Raw genomic sequence first — 13,004 nt, forward strand, 5'->3', positions numbered from 1 at the left:
AATTCAGGTTGAGAGAACATTTTATAATTATGAGGACATCAAAACTCTTATTTTCGTTCGAATAATATTTCTGATTACAATAAGGTGATAAAAGGCATGGGACATTCCTAATATGGTGTCTGGCCTTTTTATGCCCTGGGTAGTGCAACAAATCGATGTGACATGGACTCAACAAGTCATTGGAAGTTCCCTCCAGAATCACGGTATAGCCTCCATAATTTCGAAAGTGATTCCGGTGCAGGATTTTTTGCACGAACTCACCTACCGATTATGTCCCATAAGTGTTCAATGGTTGGCCAAAACATTTTCTCGAATTATCCCGAATGTTCTATAAACTAGTCGGGAACAACTGTGGCCTTTCGACATGACATTGTCGTTTAGGAACATGAGGATTCTGAACAGCTTCAGATAGAATGCAAACTGCCGAGCATAATAAATTCCAGTCTACGATAACTTCAGTTGAAACAGAGCACCCAGTCCTCTTAATGTAAACGGAGCCACCACCATTATGGAGCCACCACCAGTTTGCACGGTGCCTTGTTCACACTTGGGTCTATGGCTCTGTTGGGTCTGTGCCACACATTGTCATTACCATCAGCTCTAACCGACTGAAATCGGGACTCATTGGATCTGGGCACGGTTTCATGTCGTGAAGGGTCCAACAGATATGGTCATGAACCTAGGAGATGCGCAGCAGGAGATAATGTGCACACACATGAAGCACCTGATTACAAATGAAAGTTCCGCCAACGCAGTTCCCCTTTATACCTTCTGTACGCGATAATATTGCTATCTGTGTTCGTATATATCGCTGTCCCTTGATTTATCACCGCAGTGCATGGTAACTGTTCTAATTTTTTCCTTAACTACGCTTCACGAAATGATACTTCGTCTATACAGAGTGTACTTTCAGCAGTGAAGACTGCTAAGCTCCGCATATGTCGGTACTAAATATCTATGTGCGGACATTATTATATAGTGAAAGACCAGTTCACTATCGGTAGGATCTGAAGGACGTGATTAAAGATTGGTGAACTCCCGATTTTGAACTTAAAAGTAGCTTCTGGCTATTCATTTTAAGGGCAGATGCTACAACAGCATTTTCAGATGATGCAGTGAAACCGCGAAACTACCGACGGCTTTTATCACAACCGGTAGCTTTAGTTGCATGACAGGCTCAACTCTCACTTAACACAATACAGAAGTCTCAATTTTCGATTCGTTTCTTTTTCAGATGCCTTTACTAGACAACTTCATGTCAAAGCAATTTAAGGGAGTTGGACTCATGGTATCAGATCGTTCCTCTACATTGCGTGAGGAAGTGAAACACCCAAAAGGTAAATCCAGTGTTAGTGGTACTTTCTACACGTACACTCCACCGGCGGCTATGGAATTCTCAGTTGGATACAGAGCGGCTGACAGATTGCGTTTGCGTTCTTCGTGTTTAGAATTGCTATCAAGCCTGATAAAGAGTGTGTCCAGTGATCACTGAAGGATACGGAGAGGCGATGTACTCGTGAGACAGCATTATCAGCAACTGCCAGTTTAAAAGTGGCTTCGTTGGGAATCTCCGTGTTGGGCGGCTGGTAGAATCGTGCAGTATCCAGATTTGTGGAGCGTTCGGGTATGGCAGTGGCCTTATGTTGACTGCATATGAACCTGAGGGCAGGAATGTTGTATATTTTCAGTAATGGGTCATATAGTTTTAAGTGGAAACATTCCAAGTTGGGGTACAGCAGAAGTTTTATGTTCAGGCAGTATTCGCTAGGGTGGTTTCGTTCGCTGTATTCTAGCTCAGGTTAATGGTTGGTTGGTTTGGGGTATAAAGGGACAAAACTACATGGTCATCATTCCCTTTTTCCTGGCGCAAGCAAGGCTCAAGGTACAAAAACACCCCACCTAAAAAGAAAACGAATGGAACGAACAAAGAACGGCGAAAACATACACCTCAAGGAAAAGTGGAAGGAGGTATTAAAACCATAGAGCATATGGTCTGGGCTTGCTGATCACAATAATAAAAGAGGATGAGCCAGCCACTCTGCAGTACATTAAAATGTCCACCCCGGAAACACAAGATGAACACATGCAGGGAAAAGACGAGCACCAAGACAAACAAATGCAGAGAAAGTGTGATAGAGTTAAAATGGGAGGGAGGATGGCAGCTTCTGAGAGAAGGCTAAATGCTTACCCTTAGAAGGTACGATAAAAACGGCCCTCACGAATAAAACTTAAAACAACCTGCTGTTTAGGCATTGTCGCCCAACAGCGAAGGTAGGCGCGGAGAAGGTTAAAAGCCTTCCGCAGAGCATTTAAAAGTGTGCAGTCCAACAAGATGTGGACGAGCGTCATATCTGAGCCACAGTGACACCGAGGTGGGACCTCGCGACGGATGAGGTAACAATGTGTTATCCATGTATGGCCAATGCAGAGCCGGCAGAGAACCATCGAGCCACTGCAAGAGGCCCGCATGGAGGTCTTCCACACATTCGTAGACACCTCAAGGGCACGCAGTTTGTTGTGCATACTGCGATTATGCCATTCCGTCTCCCAAAGCTGAAAAACTTTGCCGTGTAATAATGGTCGCAGGTCAGTTACAGCGATGCCGATCTCCAGAAACGATCTCCGTGTAGCCTGTCAGCAAGTTCATTTCCTGGGGTTGCGACGTGACCTGGGGTCCACACAAACACCACTGAACGGCAGAACCCTTCCATGGCATAGATGGACTCCTCAATGGACCCTACCAAAGGATGGCGAGTGTAGCACTTGTCGACAGCTTGTATGCTGCTCAAGGAGTCAGTACAGAGAAGAAACTATTCCCCAGGGCATGAACGCATGTGCTCAAGAGCATGAGATATAGCCATCAATTCGGCAGTGGGAACATGCAGCCATCGGGCAAGGAACGCTGTTCAATGTGTGCTGCATGGACATATGCGAAGCCGACGTGATCATCAGCCATGGAGCAGTCGGTGTAAACCACTTCACGGCCTCAGTACATGTCAAGAATCGAGAGGAAGTGACAGAGTCCTTAGGGCCATGTGAAAGGACCATGCAAAGCCGCGGCCTGAAAGTGTCCACCATGGAGGTGTACGTGAATGGACCTCAAGTATAGGTGGTAAAGGCAAGGACACCAATTCGGTAAGAAGGGAACTGACACAAACTGCAATTAGAAGCCGATGCGGGAGATGAACCGCCACGGGTGGGAAAAAGAGAGGGTAATTCGGATGCGCAGAAGAACCACGAATGTGTGCAACATAAATGGCGAGCAGATGTGCACGCCTAACCTCCACCAGGACGCTGGTCACCAGACGCGTCCTAAAAGCTCCTGTCGCTAGGCGAGCGCCATTGTGGTGCACTAGGTCGAGTAAATGCAACGCTGAGGGCGCCGCCGCACCGTAAACTAGACTACCATAGTCAAATCGGGATTGAACAAGGTCTCCGTAGAGCTGCAGCAACGTATAATGATGTGCACCGCAGTTGGTGTTGCTCAGGCAGCGGAGGGCATTGAGGTGCTGCCAGCACTTCAGCTTCATCTGACGAAGGTGAGGAAGCCAAGTCAATCTGGCCAATCTGGCGTCGAAAACCAGTCCGAAGAATCGGTAGATCTCCACTACAGTGAGTGGATCGTCATTAAGGTAAAGCTCTGGTTCTGGATGAATGGTATGACGCCGACAGAAGTGCATAAAACACGAATTTGCGGCCGAAAACTGGAAACCGTGGGCTAGGGCACATGACTGCGCCTTGTGGATGGCTCCCTGTAGCCGCCGCTCAGCAACACTGGTGGAGCATACACAGGAGGTTAGACGGACGGCCCTACAGCTGCTGCTAGGACATTAATGGCCACTACAAATAGAGATACACACAATACTGAGCCCTGCGGGACCCCATTCTCCTGGATATGAAGGGAACTATGGGACGCACCAAATAGGACATGGAAAGTACGAAGCCACAGGAAATTTTGGATAAAAATCTAGAGTGGGCTCTGAGAAGCCACTTGCATAATGTGGCAAGGTATGATGTCACCAGGTCATTTCATGCGCTTTTCGTAAATCAAAAAGATTGCAACCAGATGTTGGCGTCTAGAAAAGCCTGTTCGGATGGCAGACTCGAGGGTCACAAGATTATCAGTGGTAGAGCGACCCTGGCTGAAGCTGCCCTGATATGGAAACAGTAGGCCACGTGACTTCGGCACCTAACCTAACCGCCGACACACCATACGTTCCAACAGCTTACAAAGAACGTTGTTGAGGCTGATGGGCCGATAGCTATCCACATCAAGCGGGCTTTTACCGGGTTTGAGCACTGGAATGTGATGGAAAGACGCCATCGCACCAGTCCAGTTGGAGACGACGAGGAGATGTGGCTTTTAGCCAGATGAGAGGTTTAATCATCTGACTGTGGATCCGATCTGGTCCAGGAGCAGTGTTGGGACAACGTTCAAGGGCACCGAGGAGCTCAGACTCAGTAAATGGTGCGTTATAGGAATCATTGTGGCGTGTAGTGAACGAGAGGATTTTCCTCCCAGCTGCCATCTGAAAGGCTGGGAGAGTGGGGGGGGGGGGGGATGATATTTCTCCGACACAGAGTGTTCAGCAAAGTGCTCGGCAATCGCGATTGCGTTGGTAGATAACACGCGATTTATGTTAACACTGGGAACACCTGTTGGGGTCTGGTACCCGAAAACAAGTTTTATCCTTGCCCAGACTTGGGAAGGTGACGTATGGCACCCAATGTTCGAGATATCTCTCCTAACACTCCTGCTTCGGTAGTCTGATAAGTTGGGGAAAGTGGGCACGGAGCCGTTTAAAAGCTATGAGATGCTTCAGGGGAGGGTGCCACTTATGCCGCTGCAGAGATCGCCGACACTCCTTAATTGCTACAGCGACTTCTGGCGATCACCAAGGGACTGCCTTACGCCTTGGGCACCCTAAAGAGTGAGGGATCGCGTTTTATGCCGCAGAAACAACTGTGCTTGTCACCTGCTCAACCGTCACATTGATGTTACCGTATGGGGGAGTTTCAGCGTAGGCAACAGAAGTCAAAGTTCCCCAGTCCCCCTTGTTCAAAGCCTATCTGAGCAGGTGTCCATGTGCCTGACGCTGGGGCAGTGACAGGAAGATGGGAAAGTGCTCACTACCACACAGGTCGTCATGTGCTCTCCATTGGATAGATGGGAGAAGGCCAGGGCTGCAGATTGGTAAATAAATGGCCGAGTAACTACCATGAACCACACTGAAATGTGTGGCGGCCCCAGTATCTAAGAGGCAGAGATCAAATTGGATCTGCCTCGGCCATTAAGCACGGTGCCACCCCACAAGGGATTAGGGGCGTTAAAATCTCCCAAAAGGATGGAAGGTTTAGGGAGTTGATCAATCAGTGCAGATAATATATTCAGGCTTACTGCCCCATCTGGAGGAAGATATACATTGCAGACAGTTATATCCTGCGTCGTCATTGTGACAGGCACAGCTTCAAGAGGGATTTGAAAGGGCACAGGTTCGCTACACACTGAGCTTAGGACATGAACGCAAACTCCACCTGACACTATTATAGGCGCTTCAGTTCCTGTAATAGCCATGAACCAGGTTTCCTGGAGGCAATGCAGAAAGCAGGAGTAAGGTAACAGTTGCCATAGCTCAGCCAGGTGGTGGACAAAACCGCTGCAATTCCACCGGAAGATGACGTTATCGTGAGACTGGGAAGGCATGGAACATTCAATGAGGCAGTTTACGCCTCAAGGTCACTTGCTGCCACCGATTTATTGCCTGAGCAGTGTATATCCATTGTGTCTGAGGGTCCAGCGAGATCTAGGTCCTCAGCGGACGCCAGAATCTCCACCTCATTATCAGAGACAGAACTTGTGGGTAGTGGTGGTGTAGGTGCCACTGCAGTGCCTTGGTTCTTAAGGGTCTTGCTTTTTAGGTTTCTCTCACAGCTCCTTTGGTTTGTCCAGCTGGGAGTGCTTCACTGATTCAGTCTCAGGGACTGAGGAGGACCGTGAAGCCCTGCAGCCAGCTACCTGTGGTTGCTTCAGCCACTGGCAGGTGTCAGCTTTGCCACTGGTAGGAACCTGAGAAGGTAGTGACCCAATGGATCCCCTCCTGGCGAGTAGAGCCGATGAAGGCTTACACGTCTCTGGCTGAGAAGTGCGGACTGACATACCCGATGATTGGGGGGGGGGGGGATGTTGATCCTATCCTGAAGTAGGTTGTGCAGGAGCAACAGGAAGGGAAGTGCCCACCACCAAGGGAGCAGGTGTAGACAGCTGAGAGCCAACTGTGTGCTATGGAACGGAATATGGTAGAACTGTTGTCATAGCAGTGGCGCAGGTTGACGTGATATGCACAGGATGTAACATCTCATTCTCTCTTAGCCTCAGTGTAGATCAGTCGGTGCGGGGTCTTGTATTCCATTATTTCCCTTTCTTTCTGGAGAATCCTGTACTCTGGCGAGAAAGGCTAGTGGTGCTCTCCACTGTTGACACAGATGGTAGGCGGAGCAGAGTGTGTATTGGGATGTCAAGGACGTCAGCAATCCAGACAGGTGACGCTGGGTGTACAGCGGGAATCATATGGCCGAACTTCCAGCACAAAGCACAGCATTGGGGGAGAGATGTATGGCTTTACATTACAGCGGTACACCATCATCTTGACCTTCTTGGGTAATGTGTCAACTTCAAAGGCCAAGATGAAGGCACCAGTGTCAACTTGATTATCCCTTGGACCCCAGTGGACCCACCAGTCGAAATGGACACCTCGCTGCTCTAAATTGCACGCAGCTCATTTTCAGACTGCAAAAGAAGGTCCCTGTGACATATGATACTCTGGATCATATTAACCAAAACATCTCTACCTTGTCACAGGCAAGTAGTGCTCGTGACTGAGCAGAGGATGCCGTTTTCATCAAGACCGACCCTTAATGCATTTTGGACAAGCACTCCAGGTCCCCGAACTTGTCCTCCAAATGCTCCACAGAAAACTGAGGCGTCATTGACATGAAAGATTCCCAATCAACTCTCGTACATTTGAGGTACTGGCGTGATCGAGTTTCACTGCCATCCTTAGCCTATCATTCCTCCCATGGTGTGGCCAGGGAGGGGAACGATTTGTGGACATATTTCTTAGCATTGAAGTTAGACTATGCCCACAGAGAGTGGTGCGGCAGACCCCCAGCAAGAGGTGTACTTCACTATGTGTCATCTGCTCTGATGCCACCCACTCCAACCAGGCCACCTGGCAGCAAAGGCCACCTGGAAGATCAGTCATTGCCAGGAGTCCTGATGACCCTGGGTGACAGGCATCTACTCCTTGGCATACGTGGGGAGTTAACGGCACAGGCATCAGCAGAGCGATCCCTGTGTGGTCAGGGGGCTCCAGCCAACAGGGTATATGGCGGCCCCACCACAACGGATTGGCTACCATGCTGGATATCAGGAGCAAACGAGCTAAGAAGTCTATAATAGTCGACAGTGTAGAAATCGAAGAAATCGATACTGCACAGAGGATGGAGGAAAACGCACCAAGGAGGGGATCTCGCCCAACAGCTGGAGAATGAGCGGAAGTGCATATCCACATCGACGAAGGATGCGATAGGTCTCAGCGCCTGAAGGACACGATGCCCAACGTAAGGCGCCCTTGCCCAATTGGTTCGCTCTTCGGGAAAAGTTAGAAAAATGGATTCCAAACGCTACAGGGGTCCGTCACATGAAGGCCAAAACGTGTGGGACTCCTTTTAGTCGTCTCTTACGACAGGCACGAATGGCTCGGGCCTATTCTAACCCTCCAGACTCGCAGGGGGCACTTGAATGAATTAACAGCTGAAACCATATCAGTCTATTAGGTAATGGTACTATACATCCCAATAAGACAGGCTGTGGTAGCCTGGTATCAAACGTTGTGTGATAAATCATTGCGCACTTTTGTGCAGCACATGAATATTTTACTTCTTCTATCTTCAACACTGTTAGTTCGGGTTTGTGTTCGTATTGAGTCAAGAGAAAGTTATTATGTACTTTTAATTTCTTTCACGACACCTGGAATAGCAGTTGTGTGACCGTTTGGATGAGAGTTCCTTACCGATGTGGAAACCGTCACAGATAAAAAAATGCATTTCTTCAGCGCTCAAGACCATTAGCAACCTCACAACACGTACTACTACATTTTTTGTCATTGTGTGTTACCGCTCCAACAAAGTGATGTTACTTCACTTTTATAGTTTTTGTATAGTTTGATAGCTATCCATTTAATCTGATCAGTGGACCTTCTTGCAAACATCAAACAAATGTATTATAATTATAATCCTTTTTAGTTCACTTTTTCTTAGGGAATAATAATTTTAACGATTTATACTAATAAAATATTACCAGAATAAAAATTGTTTGCATGTATGTAATGACAATGAAAACAATAGTGACTAGTGAATAATAAAACAGTCAGTAGCGTATTAAGTATTTTTAAAAGATTTTATTAATGAGAATAGAAACACTACGAAGTCATTTACATGAATATAAAGGCGGTTTCAGGAAGGGAAGGTCACGCTCAGGACAAATATTTCATCTCAAGTCGGTAATTCGCCACAGATTACTTAATTCAGAGGACGTTATAGTTATGTTTGTGGATTTCAAAAAGGCTTTTGATTCTGTCAATAGAGGAACTATAAAGAAAGTAATTCCAGAATTTGGCCTAGAGTCTAAAATGGCAAACCTAATCCGCCAACAACCGATACGGTTTGTGCAATAAAATTTGTGGGAGAAATTTCACAGCCTTTCCAAATTGAAACAGGTATACGACAAGATGACGGCCTAGCCTCAATTCTTTTTAATAGTGTGTTAGAAAACAGAATTGGGAACGAAAAACTTATTAACTCAACATCTTGCCTATAAAATTAGGAAGAGGAAGCGAAAAGATCGAAATCAACTGTCTTGCATTTGCAGATTTTGCTATACTTTCCGAAAATGTGGCATCTGTTGCAACACAAATCTCTTCGAAGAAATAGCCAGCCAGACCTGGCCTAAGAATTTCTACAGAAAAAAGAACAGTTTGTAAGAAAGGTTAAGGATTCTTCAAAATTCCTGAAAACCGTTATTAGCCAAAGATTGGGTAAAAAAGTTCATAGACTTAGGAGAAATAATCCAAGAAAATACTTCGGAAAAATCTACTGTAGAGGAATGGTTGCATAAAATGGGGAGAGCATATGGTATAAGCAAAGACCTGTACTATAAAAAGCCCCTATCCAAAAATGCAAAAATAAGGCATTACAGCGTAGTAGTGAAGCCAGAATGCCAATATGTAAGCGGATGCTTAGGATTAAACTGTAATTTTGTGGATAAGTTTGAATTACAGGAAAGGTGAATTAAGGGGAAATATTAGAACCACGAAAAACAGCAAAATGATGGAAACTACGAAGTACCGCTGAAATATACCAAAATTAAAAAAAAATTGAAGTTTAACGAGAAAAATAAGACATGTTTCTTTCACATTTATTTCGAATGCGAGACAGATTAACTAATGAGATTTTAAAATATTTTTGGAATAAGTAGTCCACAATAAGCTGGTTCAACGACGTATAAAAGGATTTAAAGGATTTGGGAAGAAAGAATATAAAAACAGAAGATGTAAACAGAAGCCTTTCGGGGAAAAGTATTGAAATTGGAAGGATTCCAAGGCAGGGTAACTAAAAAGACGGGTTCGAAATATTCTGATGACAGAAAGAAGGAACATAACAGATGAAACCATACTGGAAGGAAATAAAAGAACGAAGAACTGATGTTGGAATGTCGTGCTCAGACGGCCTATTCGCAGAAAAAATTATAGTTGCATTACGATATACAAAATTATCTACAGCTGTAGAAGAGGTATTTTATGATATAGTAAGTTCTGAAAGAGAGACATTTAGACAGACTGATCCATCCAGGAGCTTTGGAAATGAGACTTTTGGTAAAGAAGTGTGTTTAGTTTTAATTGGTTGACAGGTGCATACATAACAAAACCAGACACTGTTTTAGTAAATGTATCATTACCTATCTTCAAGCTTTAGACATGAATTCTGTAATACAGTGAGGCAGAGCAACCCAGAGTCCTGCTGCTTAAAAGGGCAGAAGGTTGCTGATGGCTGTAATGGGGCACAAGTGTTTTCTCTGGAGGGATCTATTGTTTCTGCTTACAAGGGAACCTCCCCATTGCACCCCCCTCAGATTTAGTTATACGTTGGCACAGTGGATAGGCCTTGAAAAACTGAACACAGATCAATCGAGAAAACAGGAAGAAGTTGTGTGGAACTATGAAAAAAGTAAGCAAAATATACAAACTGAGTAGTCCATGTGCAAGATAGGCAACATCAAGGGTAGTATGAGCTCAGTAGCGCAGTGGTCCCGTGGTTAGCACGAGCAGCTGCGGAACGCGAGGTCCTTTGTTCAAGTCTTCCCTCGAGTGAAAAGTTTAATTTTTTATTTTCAGACAATTATCATAGTTCAGGCACTCACACATAATCAACTTAACTCTCCAAAATTCCAGGACATGTTCAGATTTGTTTGGACATAAGGATTTGACGGTCTATACGCGGAAAAAATCTGAAAACGTTAAAAACATATGTTTTGACAGAGCACAGGGAAAACTGTGCGACTGTGAAACTGTTGCATTCCTTTGTTTCAGTTTATGTGACAAACTCTTATGTTTTCATCACTTTTTGGGAGTGATTATCACATCCACAAGAAAACCTAAATCGGGCAAGGTAGAAGAATCTTTTTACCCATTCGTCAAGTGTTCAAGTTAGGTGGGTCGACAACCTATATTCCTGTCATGTGACACACATGCCGTCACCAATGTCGTATAGAATATATCAGACGTTTTCCTGTGGAGGAATCGGTTGACCTATGACCTTGCAATTAAATGTTTTAGGTTCCCATTGGAGAGGCACGTCCTTTCGTCTACTAATCGCATGGTTTTGCGGTGCGGTCGCAAAACAGACACTAAACGTATTACAGTGAACAGAGACGTCAATGAACGGACGGATCATAACTTCGCGAAAATAAACTTTTCACTCGAGGGAAGACTTGAACCAAGGACCTCTCGTTCCGCAGCTGCTCACGCTAACCACGGGACCACGGCACTCCTGGGCTCATATGTTACCTGTCTTGCGCATGGACTACTCAGTTTGTATATTTTGCTTATTTTTTCGTAGTTACTCAACTTCCTGTTTTCCCGATTGAAATGTGTTCAGTTTTTCAAGGCCTATCCTCTGTGCCAACTTATAAGTAAATCTGAGGGGGGTGCGATGGGGAGGTTTACTTGTTAGTTCTTTCTTTTGTCTTCTTTACAGATAGGCCTCTATCACAGGATAGCCCCACCACCCTTAGCCACCGCTAGACCGCCCCCTGCCCCGTCAGCCACCCCCTCCTCCTATCAACCGCCACCAGATTCACAGGTGCAGAGTGAGGCTGGAGGAGTAGGATCGACAGCAGGGTGTGAGCACTCACCCAGGCAGTGGTGTCTCCCGGGCCGCAGCCCAGGTCGAGAACGGTGAGCCTGCGGCGGAGCGGACCCGCCCTCAGGACTGCCTCCGCCTGCGGCCAACGCAGCAGCGGCCAGACGGCGTCCACCGCCTCCAGGGCCGCCAGCCTCTGTGGCGCGCAGTGCGCCGCGTACAGCTCCGCGTCCAGCATCGCGCCGCCCCGCACCCTGGCCAGAAACAGGATGCGGCACTCAGTTGACATCAACGTACAGAATTGCAGAATGGGTGACAAGGCGGATACAGGGTTCGGCTTTTTGGGTCGATAGAGGAGAGTCATCTGTGTATCCTACGCCCTTCCACTCCCTCGAGATAACTTGCCACCATCCCCACTTTCAACGCGCCACTGATGGTTTGGATCTTGTTGTAGCAATGATAATAAAATAGTAGTAGTAGTAAGTTTTCTACAGAAATACAAAGGTAATAGGGAGTGTCATTAGGAGATAACCAAACCAGCGAGGGGGATTAATAGAAAAATAAATAAAAATAAAAACAATGGGAAGACATATGGCCGAACTTCCAGCATTTAAAGCACATCATTGGGGGAGAGATATAAGGCTTTACATCACAATTTTAAACCGTCAACTTCATCTCGGGTATTGTATCACCCTCGAAGGCCAAAATGAAGGCACCGGTGGCAACTTGCCTGATTATCCCTCAGTACCCCAGGGGAGACGCCCAACAAATTTGTACACCTCGCCGCTCTAAATTGGCGCGCAGGTTATCGTCAGACTGCAATAGAAGGTCCCTGTGAAATATGGCACCATGGACCATATTTAAGCTCTTATGGGGTATGATGGTTACAGAAACATCAGCCAGCTTGTCACAAGCGACTAACGCCCGTGACTGGGCAGAGGATGCTGTTTTGATATAGACTGACCCAGATCATTTTGGACAAGCCCTCCACCTTCCCAAACTTGTCCTCTAAATGTTCAACAAAAAACTGAGGCTTCATAGTCATGAAAGATACCTCATCATCTCTCAAACTTGCAGGAAGCCGAGTCGAATAAGATCGCTGTCATTCTTAGCCTTCCATCCCTCCCATGATGTGCCCAGGGAGGGGAAAGATATGAGGTCATCATCCTGTGTGTTGTATTGAGCCCGTGAATGCTTAGAGACTGCTGATGATTAACTAGCAGCAAGAGATGATGTACTATGCCTCATCACGTGTCATCCGCCCTGATTCCACCCACTCCGACCAGGAGCCCTCCACAAGGGCACCACTCAGCCGCAGTGAAGGCTACCTGGCAGGATGGCCATATCTGGCAATCCCGAAGCCCCAGGGCGACGGGCATCTGCTCCTTGGCATACGTGGGGAGATAATGGCGTAAGCATCAGCAGAGCGATCTCTGTGTCGTCGGGGGCTACAAGCAACAGGGTACATGGCGGCCCCACCACAACGGACTGGCTACCGTACTGGATATCAGGTGCAACCAACCAAACAAGTCCATTATCGAAACTTAAAGGCAGATTGAAACTGTGTGCCGGACCGGGACTCGAAT

The 13,004-nt window shown here is 46.5% G+C and overlaps 1 protein-coding gene across 1 annotated transcript in view; it reads right to left on the minus strand.

The window, feature by feature from the left end:
• The window catches only part of LOC126335126 (juvenile hormone acid O-methyltransferase-like), a 58,502-nt gene that overhangs the window by 24,136 nt on the left and 21,362 nt on the right, over positions 1-13,004 (minus strand). Inside the window, exon 2 of the mRNA XM_049998085.1 lies at positions 11,471-11,672. Within this exon, the coding sequence (XP_049854042.1) occupies positions 11,471-11,672 (202 nt within the window). The remainder of the gene's footprint in view (positions 1-11,470; positions 11,673-13,004) is intronic.

This window comes from Schistocerca gregaria, chromosome 2 (assembly GCF_023897955.1).
Source record: "Schistocerca gregaria isolate iqSchGreg1 chromosome 2, iqSchGreg1.2, whole genome shotgun sequence".
Taxonomy (NCBI): Eukaryota; Metazoa; Arthropoda; class Insecta; order Orthoptera; family Acrididae; genus Schistocerca; species Schistocerca gregaria.